This window comes from Xiphophorus maculatus, chromosome 23 (genome assembly GCF_002775205.1).
Source record: "Xiphophorus maculatus strain JP 163 A chromosome 23, X_maculatus-5.0-male, whole genome shotgun sequence".
NCBI lineage: Eukaryota > Metazoa > Chordata > Actinopteri > Cyprinodontiformes > Poeciliidae > Xiphophorus > Xiphophorus maculatus.
Window position 1 is genome coordinate 4,048,378 of NC_036465.1, and position 22,812 is coordinate 4,071,189.

The 22,812-nt window shown below is 38.0% G+C and overlaps 1 protein-coding gene across 2 annotated transcripts; it reads right to left on the reverse strand.

Annotated features, from left to right (window-relative positions):
• Window positions 1-852: 852 nt before the first annotated feature.
• Window positions 853-21,704, reverse strand: LOC102229665 (fibroblast growth factor 18-like). 2 transcript variants are annotated; one of them, XM_023328911.1, is made up of 5 exons: window positions 12,203-21,704; window positions 11,982-12,018; window positions 8,823-8,991; window positions 5,064-5,170; window positions 853-2,521 (listed from the first exon to the last, which is right to left on the reverse strand). In XM_023328911.1, exons 1-5 carry the CDS (start codon window positions 12,232-12,234, stop codon window positions 2,243-2,245), a joined length of 624 nt encoding a protein of 207 aa, XP_023184679.1. In that variant the 5' UTR covers window positions 12,235-21,704; the 3' UTR covers window positions 853-2,242. The 2 variants fall into 2 exon arrangements, with proteins under 2 accessions (XP_023184679.1, XP_005800623.1); XM_005800566.2 differs by having other exon boundaries at window positions 8,814-8,991; window positions 12,203-21,701.
• Window positions 21,705-22,812: the final 1,108 nt, after the last annotated feature.

Below are 22,812 nucleotides of genomic sequence, written 5' to 3' on the forward strand. Positions count from 1 at the left end.
TTAAAAGCAGGTCAGACATTTGAAATCCCATGACAGAATGGGGAATCTCTGGATCTGCTGGAGGTGACTACCAGAGTGGAGCAAAGGAGGGGGGCCCTGATAAGATCGCAAGGAATTTAAACACGAGTATTTTTCCCCCTTCAAAGCCTCCATCTTTCAGTCTGACAGTAACTGTAAACATCATTCCTGCACACAGCATTATGAGATGTGCTACTCTGCATTCCTTTAGCACTTTAAAAAACATGCAAAAGACTCCAAAATAGTGTCAGTTTATACATTCAAAGGGCATAGCACTTGCATAAAAAGTTATATCTTACGTGCTCTTTGTCTAAGGAATTTTTCTCTCATTGCTTTTTCTTTTATTGCAAAAAATATCCTGTTTGTGTTTCATTCCATTTTTGTAATTTTAACAAAAACTAGACACTGAAATAGTACTTTCTCGTCCAATGATGACTTTTGCAGATGCAACCCTATCAACGTTGCAGTAAAATCACCAGATTTGTGAACTCTCAGAGGCCTTTGTGGTGATATAAAAGCTCTGAGAGATGTTGCAACAGTTTTGTTTTTAAAGAGATGACCTTAAAAGCAGACCTCACGCTCCTGAGTTTGTATATAAAAATGCATACCTTGGCAGTATGCGGAGAAGGGAATGTACGCTATGTTGAACCACCTTCTACCTGCAGCATCCATCTTTCAAAGACTGTCATACTCAGTGGGTATATAGTCAAAAATATTGTTAAACTGAGACACATGAAGGTATTTCTGTAATAAACACAAACTTTTTTTTAAATACAGTCCTCATTTTATTAAAAGAGGCCAAATAAAACTCACATTTTATTTACAAAAGGAGACAATAAATATCTTAATAATAGTCATAAAATTATTTTTTGCTTAGATTTGTTTAAAAAAAACATAAATGTGTCATGTTGTTAGTAGCAACTCATACAAAAAGACCTGCCAGGGGTCAGGTAAATACAAACTACTGGTGAAAAAACCTGGAGTTTGTTGTCGGTGAGAAGCAAAGAGTTTTCCCTTTTTATGATTCAGACATGAAATCTGGCTGAAAGGATTCTCTGAATCCTGTCATCTCAGTATTTGAGAAGAAGCTTTAATCATCAGATGGAGGTTTATAAAATAATGTAGGATAATGCACAGGTTTCCTGTCTGCGGATGATTGGTATGCTTTTTTTCCAAAAGCATCTTCAAGTGAACGAAAGAAAAGAAGAAGAGCTGAATTTAAGGTCAAAGTTGAGATTAACTGAACACAGACAATCAGACCAGGTAAAGATAAACAAAAGAGGTAGAGGAAGTCATTGTCAGCCCCAAAAGGCTGGCAAGCTCTCAGTTTAAGAATAAAAGGAATCCATATCTGAAACAGTTTTAACACATGTGACGAAGAGCTAATAGAAACAGACAAAAGGGATTAACAACCTTCCCCACGTGTGTTGAAGCTGGAAGACAGTGTGGAATTACGCTGTTTTTTTCTGTTTGTACTGTTTCCTTTCAGTGTTTAAACAAGACTAAAATCACAACGGGTGTTGGACTCGTCAAAGCACGTTGCGTTTCAGCTGAATCGCAGGCTTTATGGAAATGTCATGAAGATCTCACTGGGGACTGCGAGGTTTCAGCGCATTCCAGGAGCCACAAGTGACTTTTAGGGATGAAAGACATATGGAAAGAACGTAGAGGACAAGAGACTTGTAAAATATTGCACTCAAAGCTACACAGTTATCCCGGCAGCGCGGTGTCACCTGCCGCCTCTCTCCGTTTCATCTCCATGGTGTCTAATTCCAGTGGAAAGTATGGGATCCGCGTTGTCAGGGGCAACACAAACAAAAACCGACAGGTATTCCAATAAATCTCTAGTTGGCTGATTTTTATAACATTGCGTCAGCTCCTGCTTCAGCTCCCATTGTCAAAAAGAAAGTATGCCTTCAGCTTGCAGTTCAAACGTGGCTGAGGACAGCAGCGACACGAGTTCTCTCAGAGGTCCTTGAGTTTATCCAGTATAAATAACATGACAGAAACATTAGCACAATGACATCAACCCAGGAGAATCCAAGAGTCAGGAAATATTCAGTCATCCTGAAATACAAAAATAAAACATCTTTGACTTTTTGTTCTTTTAGTTTGTCTTTCTTTTACAGAAGCAGAGTCTTTAAGGTGATTCTTTTAAGAAGCTTGAGATTTTCAGTTTCTGTTTCCTCCTGTGAGGACATCTAGTGCTTTCCCAACTGCCCCTTCAGTTCCTCTTGGGGTGGGTTTTTAATCGCCGAGCCCTTCGTGTCCGCTTAGTTACTGTGGTGAAACGGAACTCCTCCAACGGGTCCACTCGACCCTTAGGCTGGCGCTTCATGAAGTGGACTTCCTGTTGCCTCTGCGTGGTGCGTGAGCCTTTCTTGGGTCGGCCCTTCCGGTTGAAGCCAAGGTACCATCCTTTGTACTTGGCCGACACAAGAGCCGTGTAGTTGTTCTCCAGGAATTCCTCGACAAAGACACACTCTTGCCTCCTTCCATCAGGCTGAAGAACAGAAAATGGACAACATCAATAACACAGAAACACCAAATATTTTTCAATTATGCCTATTTTAGCATCAGTGTGTTATTAACTGTGTGAGCACAAAGTTAATCAGGTAAAGATGCTTGCTTTGACAGTGTTTTTTTGTTCTTTATTTGGCATAAAATTTCCAATGATGTTTTTGGGTTGTGTTGAATCAATATCTCTTCTCTCTATAAAATTGTGTTGAATGGTTAGCCATACTAGTTAGCATCAGCTGTAACTTATTTTATTCCTTGAGATTATACCAAATAAATGTGACTGTTGCTACAATATGACTGTATAGCAGTTTTTCAACTGCTGTTCATTCTAACATGTGTATTGTTAGCCTTCTAGGAGGAAACTTGCTGTTATGGGGAAACTACTGGAGACAGACTCATGGAGTGGTGTGACACAAGTCCATACCTCATGAGAAAAACACAATAATTATGTCAGATTTGCATAACCACTGCATGGCTTGCTAATTTAAAGTATTCTGGTGGCATAGCTAAAAGCACTGATCCATGTCCGTGATCATCAGAAAAATAATGCTGGTCAGAATTGGAGCAAAATTTATTTCTTCCTCTACATTATCAAAATATTATTATTTAATGCTATTATCTGGATTTTTATCTGATTTAAATTGAGAAAAAACTAAGTCATTTGTGTAAGTTTAAGAAAAATATGTGAGGGCAATTTCAGTGCTTTGGATTATCAAGAGGACAACAATATTCTATTTAGCTATATTCCTAAATTTGAGAAGGTAACCTTGAAACAATTAAATGTGAAAATTAAACACTTTTCCATTATTGATATGGCCGGTAATCACCAGACCGAACACTAAAAATACATTTCAAAACTAAAAACTCACAACTTTTTCCACCACTAAAGATTTCTAGAAAACATGAATACATTTTCATTTAAGTTAGGTAAAAATCAGAGGAAATGCTTTGATGAAATGAGAGTAATCTTCTATATGTTGTTTTCTGTCAGGCTCTGAAATACATCTATCAAAAAACTTTCATCTAATAAGGTTTCTTACATTAAATTCTTGAAGTGGCATAAAGCAAAAAAAAAACTTTTTAAAGAGAACTGCAATTGGCTTAAATTGCTAACTGCTTGCCTTTCTTGATTGGTGCATCTCTAAATATTACCATGACAATTGATTAGGACCACTGATGACAAGAATTTTATTTTATATATGAATACGTTTGAACTAAAATGGAATAATTTTGTGCTTTTGTCATAGTTTATTTTTATTACCACATTTACAGTATAAAAAACAAAATTTTAGTTTCCCCCAAAATAGCAGCTGAAAATAACAGTTTAGTTGAAATGTCAACAGCCATGTTTGCATCTGTGACCTTATTTCTCTGCCATTTGTTGGACAAATGTATACCTCAGTTTTCTGAGGTTTTATTGGGCATAATGCCATCGAATAGAAATCTGTCAGATGGCACCAACAAAACCTTTATTGAACCTTAATTAAAATACATTTAAATTAATTTTGACAATAAACACAGATCCTGATAAATATTTGGGCAAACTTTACTTAAAAAAAAAAAAACTTCAAAAATTACCTGGCAGACAGCAGATTGAAATATTACATAAGAATCACTGCAGTTAACAATTTGATTTTTTGCAAATGTTATTAAGAATCTATAAATGACAATTTAAAAGTTTATGATGGGAGGGGGAATTTAACTCAGAATATTTGCTTTACATCATAAAATTATAGCTCCACTCCATGCTTATTTGTATTGAAAAGGTTTTATAGTGAGTTATAAATGTGTCATAAAATCAAATATTAGTTTAATGGAATAATGTAAATTAAGTAAAGATGATAACTTTACTTTATGTCTTTTCAGGCAAAAGTACTGGGTTCATAATGTCCATTCCTTCAGACAATGGTTTGCATTCCAGCATATCCTGAGGTAAATGTGTAAATAAATATAACTCACTATAAAATATAACTATTACTATTATTATGAAAAAGCAGTTTATCCTACTTTCATTTAAAAAAAAGAAAGAAGAAAAACTCATCCCATTTACATCTATAGAAAAAGGGAGCTAAATATACAAGCAGTCTGAGTTATTAATGGAACCAAACTATGTGTCTCTGAGGATAACAAACTTTTTCAACTATTTTTACAAATCTAAGTGGTTCTCTGTGGTCACATGCAGTCATCTTGCATTTGTGGCCACCTGGTGTGACTAAGTGATAGAATTGCAACAAAATTCCTCTTAAGAGACCATTAGTCCCTCGATGCATTGTGGTGATTCCAGTAGGTAATTGACTGATCGAGTGTCAAAGGAGTTGGCCGATTACGTAATGGAAGAATAGCTTTGAGTTATCAAAGGGGTTTTGTTCGCTTGTGCAAAAAACACAAGGAGAAAAACGATATGAGGTCCTACTAAATTCAAATAGGATTAAAGGCCAGGTCTAAAATACAGGTTCTAATATTAAGGTGTTGCCAAATGAATCTTTTGAAAATATTCCAACATAAATAAACTCAGCCATACTCACCCTTCCCACAATTTTGCCCTTGTCGTTCATGCAAATATAATGTTCACTTTCTTTTCCTTTTATTCGAACGTGACTTCCGAATGTTTCCGTCTCCACAACAAGAAGGGCTGCAAAAGAAAAGACACAGCAGACTTAGTAAGAGTCACTGAATTGTCTTCTAGCACAAACTTTCTTCCTGTACATTTCTTCTCGCAAGACTAAAGGCACCTTTACATGCATTGTATATTTTTTTTAAATGTAGCTTCCAAATATTGAGCGACTCAGTTAAAAATGCACAACGGGTAATTCTTTGTTTATTATAAAAAAGTCTCTAAGATTCCAAGCATTAGTAAGAATCTACTCTTGGTAAAAATACCAAAACTATTTTAACTAAGTAGCTTTGGCAAAAAATAATGACCAGTCAAACCAACAGGTCTCTGTCATGACTTGACATGGCAATAATGCGCTCTAAAGATGTATCCTGACGGCTCCTTTATTCTTCCGAGCCCCCGACACCCCGCTCCTGCTCCCATCCAACATGCTCACCCCTGCAAGGTCACCTTTGTCTGCACTCGCCCTCAGACCAGCAAAGAAATCTGCCAAACGTTTGTGGAGCAGTCATGTGCCCCTCAGGATTAGGTTTCAAGTTCCCTTTAGTTTGTGCTCACTCAATCAAAAAGTTAAGATGATCCATTTGTTTAACACACAGGGCCATTCAGTAGCGCTCAAGGGAGCAGGGGAAGAATAGTGGAAGGGAATGGGATGGGCAGAAGTAACTCCCACTCTAAAATCAAACCTTGAGAGAAAAGGTGGGAAGTAGGTGACCTCTCTGAAAAGTTTGGGAGGGGACAGCAATTCCCTCTCCTGTGGGAGAGGGAATCTAATTGGTTTTACAATTAGATAGATTAGTTTGGATCTCTTGAGCTGCACTTAAAAAAAAAACAAAATCCAATCCGACCGGTTCACATATTTATAGAATAGTTTTCAACCTTTTCTTTCCTCTCTTTTAGCAAATTCAATGTCTGTAACCCATCCAAGCTTGTTAACCTAAGGTTTGGATTCTAAGCATATCAGTGAGAGTGTCATTATCATAATAAAATTGAAATATTTTGGCTTTGTACTTGTCCTTATCCAGTCCAGAGGACCCTAAAGCGCTTCACACTACAATCATTCACCCATTCCGAGTTACTGAATAGTAGCCCCAGCTGCCCTGGGGCAGGTCTGACAGAAGCGAGGTTGCCTTGCACCAGCGCCACTAGACTCTCTGTCCCCCACCAGCAGGCAGGGTGGGTAAGTGTCTTGCCTAAGGACACAATGAATGAGGCGGGCGGAATGGAGATCGAACCATCAACCCCCCAATTGTGGGGCAAACTCCTATTACAATCACCATTTCCCCTTTTATAAACTTTATTGTCATCAGTAGCACTAACTAAGTGTTACATAATCACAATCTTAATCCAAACATGTTTAGAAAATGATCATAAACATACACTGACAACCAGATGTGTGTTTCTGTTTGTAAAATAAAACCCTTCAATTATTTGGATGATGACTTCACAATAGCTAATCTCTTACTCAATTTGAAGTATCTTATTGCATAAAAAAATAAGACACATAATGTTGTATATAGTAATAAATATATTTTAAGAAGGATAGCCAACTGTAGTTTATTCTGTTGTGTTATAATCTGAGAAGGCTGAGTTATATAGGACATTTCCTTTCTTTTCTTCTTTTTCCTGTTTGAGTAATCCCAATATTTTGTACTGTATTCTTTGGATTTTTCCTGACTGATTTTGTGAAGTGAGTGCTGATATGTGTACATCATGAAGAAAATGCAGGCAAAATAGATCGTTTAACATCCTCCCTTGGTAAGAGATTGCAAAACACAAGAAACTGCTTTTATTTTTATTTTTGAATAGCATTTTGAGTGGGAGTTTTGTTCCATTTTCCTAAGGATGTCAAGCTAAAATTAGACAAATTTGAGTGGAGTCTGATCAAAACGTGAGAAACAAATGCTGAGCAGACTGCATGGACCGTGAGTGAAAGAAAATATTAATCTCTTTTTGGACCATTTTTTACGCTTTTGGTGATTTGCAATAATATGAAAAATGGTAGTTACAGCCATATGTTGACCTCAAAAGATAAATCTGTCTAAAAAGTCAAACAGAAATTGTGTTTTTATTCCACATTGCAGCATTTATCAACTAGACTCGTGTTTTTACATTACACTGCCCACTTTTAGAGGACAACAGATATCAGTTACAATGGACAGATCTGGAAGAGGTGTGTTTTGGTATTTTAAAAGTAACACATATGATATATTAGTACCTGTGATGGATTATAATTCTTGCACGTCAGATGTACAAATATCAGATCTGAAGTCAAAGGTCTGCAACCAAGTTTGGTATGTCTGTTTTTTTTTTTCTTGTTTTTTTTTCTGGGCCTTTTGCCGCCAGACTACAATCTTTCAAAGTGAACATTGCTAGTGAGTGCAAAGGAGTTCACAGGTGCCAGGTACTGCAGCTGGATGGGGAGGAGGTGGTGAGGGACGGGGAGGAGGGGGAGAGAATTGGCAAAGGCTCATGGGAAAAATTGGATCTGCTTCCACTCAAGCTCTAACAAGCAGTGAGGAAACTTCGCCTGCGCGCATCTGCAATGAACACACTGACTCAGAGGCATTCAAGACCGGCAATTTTGGAGCTGTGAGTCAGCTGTTATGAGAAAAAAATATCTGCAGGGAAGCGCGGCACAGGCTACATCAAAGAGTGCTTTACTGACCATCAATTTAGCCATCCGCCATATTTGATCTGCAGTAATGAAAAAGCATGTGCAGAGCTAAGTGTTGAGATTTAAGGTGGATAATTCATTTCAGACCAAAATCCTGCAGCGGCATTTTTTGTGGTTGTTATGTTTAAATGCTTAACATTTTCAAGTATAAAAGATCTATCAGCTCTATTGCTTAAATAACCAATACTCAACCTTCACCTTAAAGAGGCAAAGAGCAACTTCTTCTCATGAAAGAAATATCACATTCACCAAAACATTGATGGAAAAAACTGAACAAAGATCAACACCTTCTGGGCGAGATATCAAGAAAAAAACAACAGATATTTTCCAGTGATGCAACTAACCAACTTTTCTTGGTTTTATTTGAAGTCCAACCAGCCATTTTTTTCTAGGTAATTAACAGATAAAAGACAAAATGTATGCTATATATTCCTTTACAGAATGAGTGCTTTTGAATCCAACATAGTATGATGGCTTTATAAGATCATTAACATCTATGCATTAAAGCAAATTTCTTCAACCATTATCTGATTTTTCTGTTAAACTCCAGGAGGTGAATCAAGTAGAAGCTGCTTATTGATGAACATATAGACTGAAATTTTTTGATGTTAGTTTAGATTAATGTAATAAACATTAAGAGAAATTAAGATTTTTTCAGCATAGATCTGCAAAGCACTGTTCAGAGCCAATATCTGTCTGATTGATTTGGTGCATCATAGATATTTGCCATCAGAGAGATCCTCAGCAAGGTTGGTTGTTTCAACAGGTTTTCATCCATAATTATTCACTAATGTCTGTCTTCCAAAACCAACTCCTTCTGCACTAGGCAAACAGAAAACAACCTCAGAACAATGAAAAGCAAACAGTCTAAAGGGTCGGAGTTAAGAAGGAGTTTCTAGAAGCACCAAAACTTTTATTTTAGCTGGATTTGCGATCTCAGACTAGCTAAAGTGTCAAGTGAGATGCACAGAAATTCTCCCATACCATACTTGCCCCCATCATCTCCGTTGGCATTGATTTTCTTCCCCAGGATCTGGACGTGTTTGCCCGTGGTCCTGCTGTAGAGCTGGTAGATCCGGACCTGCTTCCGGCTCAAGTCATCCGGGTTCCTCGTGTGGTTTTCAATGTAAAACCTGAAATCGGCAGTGCTTTGCTGAGATTCCTGCACAAGAGGAAATGTACAATGAGACTGTCAAAACACAGATGATGATAGTAATATGTGCTATTGGTTTTATGGGCTCTATGTCAAAAGAAAAGTGCTTTAGGGTGTAAAAACCAAGATAACACAAAAATTTGTAGCTGCAGAGATTTATTGTTTCTCCCCTTTAAGGTGGCACATTTTATTTGCCATGCATTTACAAGAAGCTAACCACATTAGCACACACACTAATGGAGAGTATGTTTGAGTAAACCTCCAATAGAACAAGTGCAAAGTCTGCAGAGAAGCCTTGTTTGTGAGCACTGGGGCACAGTATATAGTGTCCCTCAGGCAGTATTGAGAAACCTGTACTTCATTTCCACAAGCAACCAAGCCACTAGCAATTATACACCTGAAGCATCCAGACCTGTTGCACTATCATCAAACAAATATCTGCCCGTAGGCCAAATAGGGTCCATAAATTAGAAAATGCAGCAGGCAGAGGACATGAGCAAGGAAGAAAGAAGCACCTTAAACCACAAAGGCTCTCTTGTTGGAGATTTTTTTTTTAATCAAATTGCAAAAATCTCCCTTCTGCCTCTCACCATCTTGATGTTTCTGAGTTACCTAAGACCTGACATAAAGATGTGGAAAAATATTTGGCAGCATGTCAGAAAAGCAACTGTGACCCAACATGTGGAAGAGAGAGAGGAAACGTATACTTTCAGAAGCCCTGGAATCTCGGTTCATGCCGTGATCCCATCTCCCCAGCTGTATATGGTGTGGTAATTGCACAGTAATGGCTTTTTATGTGGCTGATCTCAGGTGGCTAATTATATACAGATTACATACTCAGAGTGCTTGTTGATTTAACTTCAGTGAATTGATGACACGTAGCAAAAACACAAGGTGAAACATTAACCTCTGGAGAACAAATCCTTTACATCAGACAGGAAACACAAACAACTTTGTCAAATCCAAATGCAAACTTGTTAAGGCTCCTGATGTCCTTCATTCTCATTCGGAGGTTTTCTTATCTCTAAAATGCCTTGTTTAAGCTTTGACATACACATTCTACCACAAATAAAACCTCAAGAACAACCATTCTTAAAATTTAAAAAACAACGTATTTGAGAGTATAATATTGATTTTGACAAATATAAAAATTGCGTTTTACAGCGACCATTGTCTTCTGTGTTTTAGTTTCTTTGAAATCACTTGGATACAAACAACAATTGGACAGAATGTGACAACAACAGCCTCAACAAGAAAAACCCAAACTCTACCCTGCACTAAAGATTCACATTTTGCACATGTTTGGACTTGGACCGAAACGATAAATCTGGATATAAATAAATGTTTCCAAACAGAACGTCATGCTCGGTAAAGCTACAACAGCCACAACGGCTAGACAAATGAGGGGAGAAGGTGTCACTACTGCAGCAGCCAAAGATGTTGCATTCCAATTTCGACTGAGACATGTTTCCAACTGCAAGCACTTCATGCCAAAACTCTCCACAATTATGTTCAAAGCTGTTCATCAGCGTGATCTGTTGTCAAACATGAACCTCAAAGCTGAGGAGTGAAAAAAGAGTTACCACACAACAAAACATAGCTTCGCTGAGCTGCTGAGGGATTTATCCCAAATCTTCCCCTCTCTAAACAAATACAAAGGTGTGCTCGGTAGACAGTTGGATTTCATCTCAATGGACAGGCAAGCCTAAGCACATGGCTGAGGTGAATGCTCGCGACGATGTGATAGTTTTTATCACACCGTCTCCTTCCTGCAAAGACGCAGCATGAAAACGGATATTGTCTCCACATCAAAAAGTCTGGCCGTAGCCTTCACGGAGGAAGCTCAGTTGTTGCATCCATCTAAGATATGCAATGCTATCTACAGAACACACACACACACAAACCGGCAGGTACTGAAGCACACTCTCATGCTGGTGATCCTCTCACTTCCAACTGTGGTTCATCTCCTATGTTTCCCTTCATAAAATTATAAACATCAGTTTGACCAGAAATATTCATGAACTATAGAAAGATACTTAGAGATCAACAATGAGAATGATCTTCTGCCTTTTTCCAATACCAAAAAATAACTAGAGTGCATATTATTTTTATCCATGATACAATATGTTTAAGCAATAAAAAAGTACGCTGATATCCTGTTAGATCCTAAAACTGAGTCAAATTGTGCATGAGTTCTTGTGTTTCTTTCTTTATATTATTTTCTTTATGAGAATATCCAAATCTGAACATGCAATAAAACAATCTAGAGGAAAAAACAATAGATGTAAAACGGGCAAGAATTTTATTCATCAAATATTTGCTGCGTTTTTAATTTTATATTTTGTTAAATTTGTATGAGTTCCACGCTATTTCTTTTATTTAACAAATTTAGCATCTTTAAAACGAGAAAAGCATGGATTTTTATTTAAAACATTCAAAAACGACACACAATGAACTGATAAATAGTTTAATACGGGAAAGGTGCGGGTAAGGGGCTGCGGCTGAATCAAAGCCAACGCAGTCAATTAGCTGAGTGGATGTCTGCAAATCGTTATGGTTCAAAGTAAGACGAAACTAGTAAAAACAAGGCAACAAACGCCAAACGAGTCATCTGTTCAAACTGCAAATTTCAACCCCAGGCACCTACATGTTTACAACCCAGCTGTTGCTGTGAATTAGTGAAAAATGCTACTTGAATCCCCAACTGCAAACAAGAACGTTAAATATTTACGATTTTTATAATTAAACCTATTATAAAAGGCTCGCTTTTGTGATTTTGAATGCAAACAGATTACATTCAGTCAAGTTATTGATATATACTAACTTAATAAAAATGTTAGTTTTTTTTCCCCCACATCTGTGTTGATTCTAATTTGTAGCGTTTTATATCATAGTAAACGCCCTGAAAGTAGCACATGGCAATTCTTCTATCATGACTCATATAAAAGAAAAGCTGCACATAAACATGCAAAAAGAATATAAGAGGAGAGTAAACGTACCTGCAGCTGGAAGTAGAAAACCAGAAAGTGTAAACACCTAGGAGGAGAGAAGTGGGAGTGAATCACACGGGCAATTACATGGAAAATAAACGCAGCCTACCTGGATGACAGCAATGCACAAATATGAAGTTTTTGGCGACTTCTATTGGTAAGAATGCATGGGTTTATGCAAAAAAAATTAAAAAAAAAAAAAAAAGCAAAGAGAGATGTGGAGCGCTTACAGGTAGAGGAACCTCGAAGGCAGCACGGACATCTTGGCTTTCAGAAAGACGGCTCAAATACACCTGCTTCCACACACTCAGAGCCCCGGGAAAGGTTGGCGGGATCGCCTCCTTCTCTGTCTCTCTCTGGCTTTCGCTCCGCTGCGCGTCTTTTTACGCACACAACTCCGGCGGTAAGCAGGAGACTGAATCCCAATGTAAGGATATATGCAGCAGGAAAGGCACGGAGTACAACATTGGGCGCTTCCTTGTTGGGGGAGCTATCCCAAAGATTAACTTCTCAGATCAGGTCCTCGGAGTATCAAAAGTTCACCTTAAACTGGAGCCAAGTTGCGACGTCTCAAAAAATCCCCCTTACTTAAAAAAATATCCTTTGAGCTTCTGCTCCTCCAGAGATCACAGACTCTTCATCTTGGTCCGTACCTGTGGGGGATTTCTACACCTTGCAAGGCACATTTTATTCTAACATTGTATGAATGTCAGAAAAAAAAATCAAATAAAGCGGTCCTCAAAAGACAAGTCAAGCAGATAAACTTATCCAGGTGAAATTAAAATAATAATAAAAATATCGCAGTGACAGTAAAAGTCGTAGATCCCTGGAGAGGCTGATGATAGCGCAGCGCTGCCTGCCTGCCTGTCAGCGGTGTTTGTGCGTCTGCGGCTGGAGATTTGGGCACCGAGAGGCTTTTTTGTTGTTGGTGGGTGGAAACATGTCAGCGGTTTGCACCTGATAGGGTAATCGCAGAGAGACCATCAGCTTTAGAGATTTTTTTTTTCTCCTGGTGGGCAAAGCGCAAGGAGATGGTTATACTTCTTTTTTTCAGTAGGATCTTTTTTCTTTACAAACTTTTTAAAAAAGAAGAAATTAGACCTTAACAAAGTCAACACTGTCAACACTGCGTGATAATCTAATTTAAAGAAGGTGAGTTTTAGCTACTTAATTATGCAAATTGTGTACTTTAAAAAAAAGTAATTAATGGGTATGGATATAATTCCCTTTATTTCTGACACCAGCAGTAGTTTTAATTAACTTGATTGTTGAGGTACCTTTGCTCTTCCAGGAACAGAAACTTGCCCTGTATCTCTCCTTTCTGTGCGCTCTTTAAATCAGTGTGGGTTTGTGGATTGGACCTGCTCCCCCCAGACACCATTCAAATGCACTTTTTTTCTCTCTTCAATTATGCGCCATAACTTAACCGACATTTAAATAAAAGAGAGGTGCGAATGTGTTTACGAGTGTTACAGAGCTGGCAACGTTGAAGTGAGGCTGCAATTTAAACAACAAAAAAAAAAAAACGAGAGAGAGAGAAACAGCTTTGTGGTTCGGTTTTATTGTCCCATTAAAACTGGATCCTCGGGATTCCTTATGCATTGACATTTAAAATGATTCTAAATGGTTACATATACTTCCCATGAGTGGGGATTTCAAAGGGTCTTCTTCTGCTGGTTTGGTGGGAAATTAAGAGAAAAGCCCCAGCTACTGATTTACATGACATGTTAAAAACTACATCACAAAAACTTGAAAAAATGAATGAATATTACTGATAAGGTCAAGCTGAGATGATAAAATGAATCTGACATTTTTTTTTCTCTGCAGGTAAGTGTGATCCTGTCTGCAATGCACTGTAATAATCCTTGTAACACAACTGAACACAGCTAATTTAGTCTCTCTGCCCCTAGTAGGGAAACCACAGAAAGTGCAGTAAATAGTAATTATTCAAAAGGTTATTTGAATGATGGTTGCACAAATATCAGGTTGTTAGTGTTTGATCAAATCCAGCTTACATTAGTTGCTGCTCACCCCTCACAAAGGTTTCTCTACACATAAAAATACACCTGAGGAGTGATTTGCAGGCAGGATGATTAGAAGCAATCAGCAGAGGGTCTGAATCACTAGTCATCTCTTCAATGCATGTTTAGGACAAATTTCTCCAACCACAACTAAAGAATAACAGAGAGAACAGAGGAAGCTCTTGGAGGTGATCACATGTGAGTCAGAGGAAGGAGAAGAGGGACCCAGATGCGGGGGAAAAAAATGTTTTCCCTCCTGGTAAAATGTGTAAGATGCCTTAAAATAAACATATATTTTCATTTAGCAGAATCTCACACTAAAATGATAGAAATTAAACTTATTGGTACCACTGCTGTTTAATCAGGGGTATAAAAAGGGCTGTTCTGTCTCCCTTTTTGAGACAGAACAGCAATTTGCAGTTCTAAGAATTGTAAATCTAAGGTATGCCTTGGATACAATATTTTGTAGGATGCTATATCAAGTGGTATGTGTGTCAGGTCTTCTTGTTAATTTGGCCAGTTAAAATTAGTCTAAAAGGCCTTGAAAGGAGGCCCAAAGAGAAGTATTAGGAGAGACTGGGCTCAGTACATTAGACTTCAGCAACGTTCAGCAATAGTATAACAACTGCATAGTTTCCTAATTTTAGTCTGCATAATTGAAACACATAGAGAGAAAGGTAAAATATTCTTGTTGATGTGATCTTTAGATTGTCCAGAGTCCTTATATACTCTCTGCTGAGCAGCTCAGCCCAAAGGTTTTCTACAGGATTTCTATGGACTCAGATGGAGATGGAAGAAGGTTGATTTTTGTGTCTGTTTAATCATTTCAATATTAATCCTGTATTAGACTCTCCTAAAAGGTCCAGTGATGATCTATTTACATTTTTCTGGTAGTCTAACAAGGTTGTCAGTGGTTTTTGAAAGAAAAACAGCCCACACCACCACAGAACCTCCACTGTGTTTAAAACACTTGGCAGAAGGTATCAGGTGCTTTTGCATGTATTTATCCTTTGTTTTGTCCCAGATATTCCAGATACTCTCATCTGACCAAACCATCCAGTTCCAGTAAAAACCTGAGCAATGTTTGTTATTGTAGGACTTAAAGGAATTTTTTGGGCATCACTCCCCAACAACCAGTTGGCATTTACAGTTGTCAGGGAAACCTTATGACACTATGATGCCCCTCTTATTTTTTAGCCTACTGGCCTAAAGTGGCTAAAGTGGCTGAAGAAAATTGTCTCTGCATCATGTCATAATTGTACTAAATTTGTAGAAAGTTCTGGATTACTATTTAGAAGTTCCTAGAAATTAATAATTATTTTAAAAAAACAAATGTATGCATTAAATAGATGCTTGAGTTACATTTATTTTAGAGGGTTGCTTATTGGTAACAATAACTGTGCTTTTTTGTATTTTTATATATTTTTTTAACTGCTAAATTCTCAGATACTCAGCTATACTCAGATGAAACATCAACTTATTTTTTCAGTGTAGAACTATGCTACTGCCAAAATAGATCCATGTATTTTGTGGCTCTTTGCATGTTTTCTGGTGGTGCCAATGTGAAGCTCAGAAGAGAAGAGAAGCATGATTTTTACATTCTTTTTAAAACTTGCTTTTATCATTTTATCAGTCTTGAGAGATTGGGGAATAGCTCCTGGATACAAGCCAAGTGTCTGATGGTTCTGGCATTCACTCCTCTGCTGTAATAGTTGCTTTGGCAGCTGACCAATCAGGAGCCGGAGCTAGGGGTTTATTCCAAAGACATGAAATAAGATTTAGAGAAAAGGAAGCAAAGCAAATATGTTTCTGACCTTCTTGCTGATCCTTATTTGAGTCATTGGATTCCTGATCAAAACTTTACTTGTTTTTTATCTTTTCCTGTTAGACTGTCTGAAAAAACCTGACTAGGCAAAGAGAGACTGAAGTAACGGACAAATTCAAAATACAAGTGTATCTAGATAAATTATATTATCAAAAAGTATATTTAATTAAATCATTTAATAAAATATGTTAAACTTGTACATGATATGGATTTATTGAATACAGACTGAGATTTTTAGTTTTCTGTTAATTATGATGCTAAGGGAAACACAATATTTAGTTTCTCTGAAAGTTACAACACCTATTCTCTACCTCAAGCATCTTGGACTTTAACTCTTCATTCGTCCTCCAGTCATTAGGGCATTGATTTCTGAATGAAATGAAAAATGTTCTTCTATCTGAAAAGGGGACTTTGGACACTAATGGCTCTCAAAGCTTTGACTGCAGTCCATAAATCTCCTCCAAATGTATCAGTGGGCTTTGCTTCTTGATCCTTTCAAAGGTGCAATTATCCTCATTACATATGCAACGTTTTATCTGTTCTCCAATCTATTTTTTCCTTAATATGCGTGAATACATTTTGCTGTCTTTGACATTGACCTTTTGTGGTTTATGTTTCTTACGGAGGTTCTCAAAGACTGCCTAATGGACAAATCACTAACATAGATTTAAACAGCATTCATTTATTTTAATTTTCATTCTAAATATTCACATTTTATGAGAAACTGAATTTTGCAATCAAAATGAACAGAAGTAATGTTTTAAAACTATTACCTTGGGTGTAAAAAATCTATGAAATCTACACTTTTCTTTTTGAATTATTTTACAGAACCATAATTCAAATTGATAGAATCAGTCATGTCCTTTTGAATTCTTTGTTGCCACACATAAACAATAAGTTATATTTCTTTGATAAGAATATTCCTATTAATTTGACTGTACTAATAAAACTCAACCTTTGTTGAGGCCTCAGGAAATGGGTCTTATTTGGGAGAAATGACCCTTTGAATTGAAAAAACCCGGTTATATTTATTTTCACACTGCCAGTTTGGAAACAAACCTGCTTCCCGAATTTAATTGAAACAGAGGGAAAGGAGGAAGATGAAGAAACCTGATAAATCAGGGAGAATCAATCATATCCTGGATGGAGAAGCATAACAAGAAAGGGCTTTGTGAATGAGGAGCTGTTTCAGTCCAGTTCTTGAGGATTGGAGGAGGGTGGGGTTGGGTATGTGGGGAAGAATTGGGATAAGGTTACCCACACAGATTAGCCGACAAGAGCGAGGGAGTGAGGAAAACTAGCAAGAAAGTTAGAAGTCTTAGTTTACCTGGCTCACTTTGCTACCCAGCCAATGAAAGTGCTTTTAAATTACCTGAAAGCGATTCGCCTTCACTGATTCTTTTTAATTTCTCTTACAAAAAGCAAATTTGAGCCAGAACTGCAACGTGGTGAATGATGTTACTCCCAGAGCCCTTTCAAGCCTTTGAATTTGAACCGCTTCCGTGCACTTATGCGTGTCTGTCTGCAGCGGTGGAACTGTGGGAATGTCACCGGGGATATCTCATTGAAGCTAAAGGAGGAGGCATCTGAGGGCGGGCGAGCGCTCAGCAGTTCAAAGGACCCTAGCAGGCATTTAGGGCTTGACAAAAGAACTTGGCAGATCAGTAAGTGAAGCCCAATGTACTACATTAGTGTCAGGACCCCCTCTGCGTCCCTCCCACTTTGCACTTTCATCTCTGACACGGACATATTGACTCAAAGAAGAGGAGGGGGTGTCAGGGTCGGGGAGGGAGGGCTCGGTGGCTGCGGTGTGTGTCCCATTCAATTCCCAAGGTGAAGCGACTGATGCGGAGGGGTCACCACCCAGAAGCCTCTCTTTTTTAACAAGAAGTCACAGCTCGACAAGCATGTGAGACTTAAATGGAACGACCCTCTTCCTCTCATCTCCCTCAAAATCAACCTCACCCCTCTTGTGTAGGCCGGCCCCACCCCGCCGCTTCAAACGCACACTCAGACACCCCTTTTTCACACTGCTGATCATGTCCTTCTGCCAGCTACCCGAAGTCAAACGGCTAACATGGATCCAGGTCGTGATGGGGTCGCAACACCTCGGCTTTATGGAGGGTGACGGAGAAAGGAGCCAGAGATGGGAGGGAGGGAGCTACCTCAGAGACCCTTCAAAGATCACCTGAAGAAAGAGGGAGGAGGCGGAAAGAAGCAGGAAGTGTTTTTAATTTGTCCCCCCTGTCACACATTGTTTGCACGGAGTCATTAGCGCTCAGTTAGGTTTGCCTTGAAGGGAGGAGACCAGAGGATGAAAATTAAAGCCCTGCTCCTCAACAAATCATCCGAACACCAGAGTACACGTCAAGCATACTAATGTTTCCATTAGCTCCAGTTGCCTGTTTGACATTAATGCTGATCTGCTCCATCTCGGTCCAACAGGGAGTCTACAGTTGTCTGAAAACATAAACAAAAGTTTCGGCTCCCTTGTTGCTAGTTGCAAACATGTGCAATAACTTAATGTGACTGCTTGCGTTTTGAAGACCTCACTAAAACTATTCATTCTTGGACAAAATCCCTGGCCGTTGCTAAGCGCAGAAGAAGGTGCCAAAATGTGTCACAGTGTTACAACTGAATAACAATCAGCCCAAAGACCTCATGTGTTCCAAAATTCTGGCCCACATCTGACAGATAAATGTCAACTCCCTTGGTCAAGAAGAGGTAATCGAAGAAAAAAAAAAGTCCTGTTGCTGTGTGCAGACGTGTCAAACAAGACGAGTGCTTTAATAGTATAATAAGCCTTCAGAAATGGGTGGATTAGTGGTGAAATTTTGGGAAGTGGAATGATGTAAGTGTTTTTTGTCAGCTCTTTTTCCCCCTTACTTGAATGACCCTGTAATTGTTTTCTTGGATGACCGTGATTAACAAATTAAGGGGCTTGTTGTTTGTAATGTGGCATGAAATTACTGTGAGAGTCACAAACTGGCCAGAATACTTGAGTCATTCACACAAAACATTATTATTATCTGACAGTTATTGAAAACACTCAGACACTCTATTCTTGGTGGATGTTCATGGGCGCCATCAATGAGGCGAAGGTTCAAAGTAAATTAAAAATTAGCAAGAAAACAGCTTTGAAAAGGCGATGCTTCAGAATCAAAAGAAGCCCACCAGGAGCGTGACCTGAGCCCACCCGTTGAATTTGATGAGGACTTTGATTTCTAGGTCATTACCTCCATGTTAGGGGTGAGAAATACTGAGTGGGTGTTCAAAACAGGAACCTGTCAGGTTAACTTTTATCTGATTGCTGAGCTGTCTGAAGAGCTGCTCCTCTGGTGCAAACTCAAACGGTCTGGGTCTTAAAAACAAGGTGAAGAACAGGACACTTCTTGACCAAAATCAACAATTTAAATTATCAAATGATAGTTTGGCTACTGTCATGACAGGCAAGGCATGGAAAAATCCTTCACTAAAATTCTGCATAAAATAATGTGGCTAATATAGCTAATTACAATAGTTAAAAAATCGTATTGTTCTGAGGTAGCTTACAGTCTAATTGCTTACTTTAAATAAAATGAAGGTCTTTAATGTGCTGCTTGAATTGAGCATAGCTAGAAATCCAAACAAATAAGAGTTTTATCTTTGTTTTTTCAGTGTAAACCTTTGTAACACATGCAATATTACTGATTGTTGTGTGCTGTGTTGCAAGCCATCCTGTTTTTGGTAGAACATGCAATATTAGCAACATGCATAAAATCAGTTGATGCTGCAAGTTGTCTGCTACCTGGAGTACAATTTCTGACCACCAGAGGGCAGTCTTTCAGATTTCAGGTCTGATTTAACCAGAATTCCGGAAGGACAGAAGTAACATACACTTAAGACCTGCCTGCCCTCCCATCTCAAAAGTTGAAACACCAAATACACTTTAATACTCACCCTTCAGAGCACCTTAGCATTACCACAGGAGCTAACATCTGCAATGAGGGCCAAGGAAAATAAATGTGGCTCCTGGATTGGATGCTTTGCAAACACCAACCAATAATGTATCAAGTAGATAATTCAACTTCCAAAGTTGCATTTTCTCTCAAATATTTTAGATATGCTCTAGGAAAAAATCGACTAATAGATAAATTTTTTGCAAATAATGTGGAGTTATGTTTGACAAAACAGGGAATTTGTGCATATTGAACCGTGCAGGTCAATTTAATTCAAGAGAGTGCATATACTATATAATATAGCATGTTCTTCAGTAGAAAAAGTGAAGTCAGTCTGTTTCATACATTTCATTTGGAAAAACAAAGACACTTCCTTCCATGTGTGACGTGATGGAAAAGCCAAAGGAAATCAGTAAAATATCAAAAGAATTGGAAAATTTCTGATTTATCATCAAGTAAAATGTCTCCATGCCTGAAGGTGTCACTTTCATCTGGGGATGTCTAGTCATCACACCATTTAGAACAGAAACAGGTACACTGTCTCAGAGAAGAATGTCTATTGCTATAAAACATGCTTATTACAGATTTACTGTAGTAAATTGTTCTTTGCAAATGAACTTGGGGACAAATATCTTAATTTTGAGAGATGTGCCTGGAGGTATGGCAAAAGTAAAACTGAAGTGTTTAGCCACCGTGACTATTGGTACATTTGGAGGAAAAAAATAAGAAGCTTGGAATCCTGGGAAAAACATCCCAATTGCAACATACAGGAGAGGTGACATTATGCTGTGTGTTTTGCTGTAAGATTGACCAATGCACTTCACAAAACAGATGTTATTACAAGGAAAGAATATTTCACAATGGGTCTTCCAAATGGACAATGACCCTAATCATCCCAATTATCATTTAAGGACAGTCAAGTCAAATACTAGAGGAATCTATATAACCTGTTGACCTTAAAGATAGTAAACGGCCAATCCCAGAGCTGTAATTATTATCCTTGGTGCTGATTGGCTGTCCCCCTAGACAGGAAATAAGGATAACTGTTTATGATAGGTTCTGTGATAGAGCTAAAACATCTTCCACTGCATGGATTAATAGATATTAAGGTACATTTCATATTTTAACTTACAAAAAACAGTTATCTACTTTAGAGCTGTCTCAAGTTTTTGCAGATTTAAACTATTTATGAGTGTAGCTGTGATGTCTAATTAAAATATGATGTATTATGGATTTTAATCTGAACTTAAACCTAAGGTGTCAATTTTAAAAATGAGTGCCAGAGCCTCTCCCATTTCAGCTGAAACTGCTCACTGTCCTGCACTGACTGAAGTGCAGTTGCAGCCTTACGTCTGTTCCCGGTCAAGAAAGAACCTTGAGCAGTGGAGGAGCTGCTACGCTAGCCTGAACCTGCAGTTCCACTCATCCTAATCGCTGAGCCCAATCCATTCCCCTGTCTAGCACCTCTTCAGAGGCCGCTCGATCCTTTGTTCTGACAATACACAAACGACCATTCAAATGGAGGCACTCTGTAATCAGTGAAATACTAGCCTCTGGGCTTTGTAGAATAGAAAAAAAGGGAGGGAAAGAGAGAGCTACATGGAAAGAAAGGAGAGGGAGAAAATCCATCCATGACCAATCAACTCTAACTACCTGTCTGGCTTTTTAGCTGCAGATGTTATTTGGGAAAGGGGAAAAATGTGCCCATTCCAGATGTAAGATGTACAAAGGCAAGGCAGGCTGGTACCTCCACCCACTGACATAAAAATAGAGGCTGGACCCTTCCACACCCAGGCATGTTTGATATGCCTGATGTTTTTTCTTTTGCCCACGTGGTTTCTGTCAAATAAATATGTGATGTATTACATCACCTCCAAGCCAAATGAGAGATAAAATGGAATCTGACAGAAGTAGCCTAGTCTCACTCTCAAAATAACCCAAGGCTATGCTAAACATTTCAACTGGGAAAATAATGACTCTCAGAAATATAATAGGTTTGTAGATTATATTAAATTATTCTTGTTGGAATTTGAGCATTTAATTTTGAATTTTTTGGACAATTTAGTTTGAAAAAAAAATCTGAAATTAATTTGCTATATTTGTACATTAATGCAATGAGAGTGGCTTTACTTCAAATACTAGCTCTAAGCTAATAACAATTTAGAAAGCCAAGTTGACTTGGCAAATATACTGTAGTTTTGGACTGAAGGAGGAACCCACAGTACAAGGAGAGAGCCCATAGATGTATTGGGAGAACATGGAAACTCTACGCCAATTCGAGATTTGAACCCAGGTCCTTTCTGCTGTAAGCTAGCACTGCACCACCATGCATTTAAATTGTGGGGGAGATTAAATGCATGGTGGAAGCAGGGCAGTTGTAGCATTATGCTCTGGGGATGCTTTAGAATGAAAAGGAAAGACAATTGGCATTGATGGAAAGATGGACTAAGATATATTAAAGATTGAACAGTTTTAAAAAAAAAGTGATGTTTTTTGTTTCTCCTAAAATGCACACAATTATACATACACACAGGAGGAAAAAGAAGCTTAAAAATACAAAAATAAACTACACAAGAGATGTAGCTTTCTTGGAAGAAAAAGAAAACTTGCAAACGGTATGAGAAATGGTGGAGGCTCACCTTCCAAGAAGACAACAACCCCAAACATACAACCAGAGCTGAAACTGATAGTGTAGATCAAATGTTTAGCATTTCCAAGTCAAAATCCAGACCTAAACCCAACTGTAAATTTGTGCCTGGATATAAAAAATAGCTTTCAAAGATGTTATCTATCCAGGTTGATTAAACTTTAGCTAGTTTACAAGAAAAAGTTGCATAAAGATGTGCCATGCTTGCAGACAAATACATCCAAAGACTTGCTTAAAAAGGTGGACCTACAAATGATCAAAAATTGATAAGAAAAAAGTGATTTTATTTCCATTTCTCAGTTCTGACTTACTTCCCAGTTATTTATTTAATATATATTTTAGTTTGTGGAATTAAATTCAAGGTGTGATAGAGACGTTTTTCAGTACATAATCGTATACAGATCATAAA

Excerpts from the sequence above, each read along its gene's own strand:
- LOC102229665 (XM_005800566.2), bottom strand. The coding sequence starts at position 12,234 with ATGTCCGTGCTGCCTTCGAGGTTCCTCTACCT. Across the intron at positions 5,171-8,813 it reads AGATGATGGGGGCAAGTATG|CCCTTCTTGTTGTGGAGACG; the intron begins GTATGGGAGAAT and ends TTTCTTTTGCAG. Across the intron at positions 2,522-5,063 it reads AGGGCAAAATTGTGGGAAGG|CCTGATGGAAGGAGGCAAGA; the intron begins GTGAGTATGGCT and ends TCTGTTCTTCAG.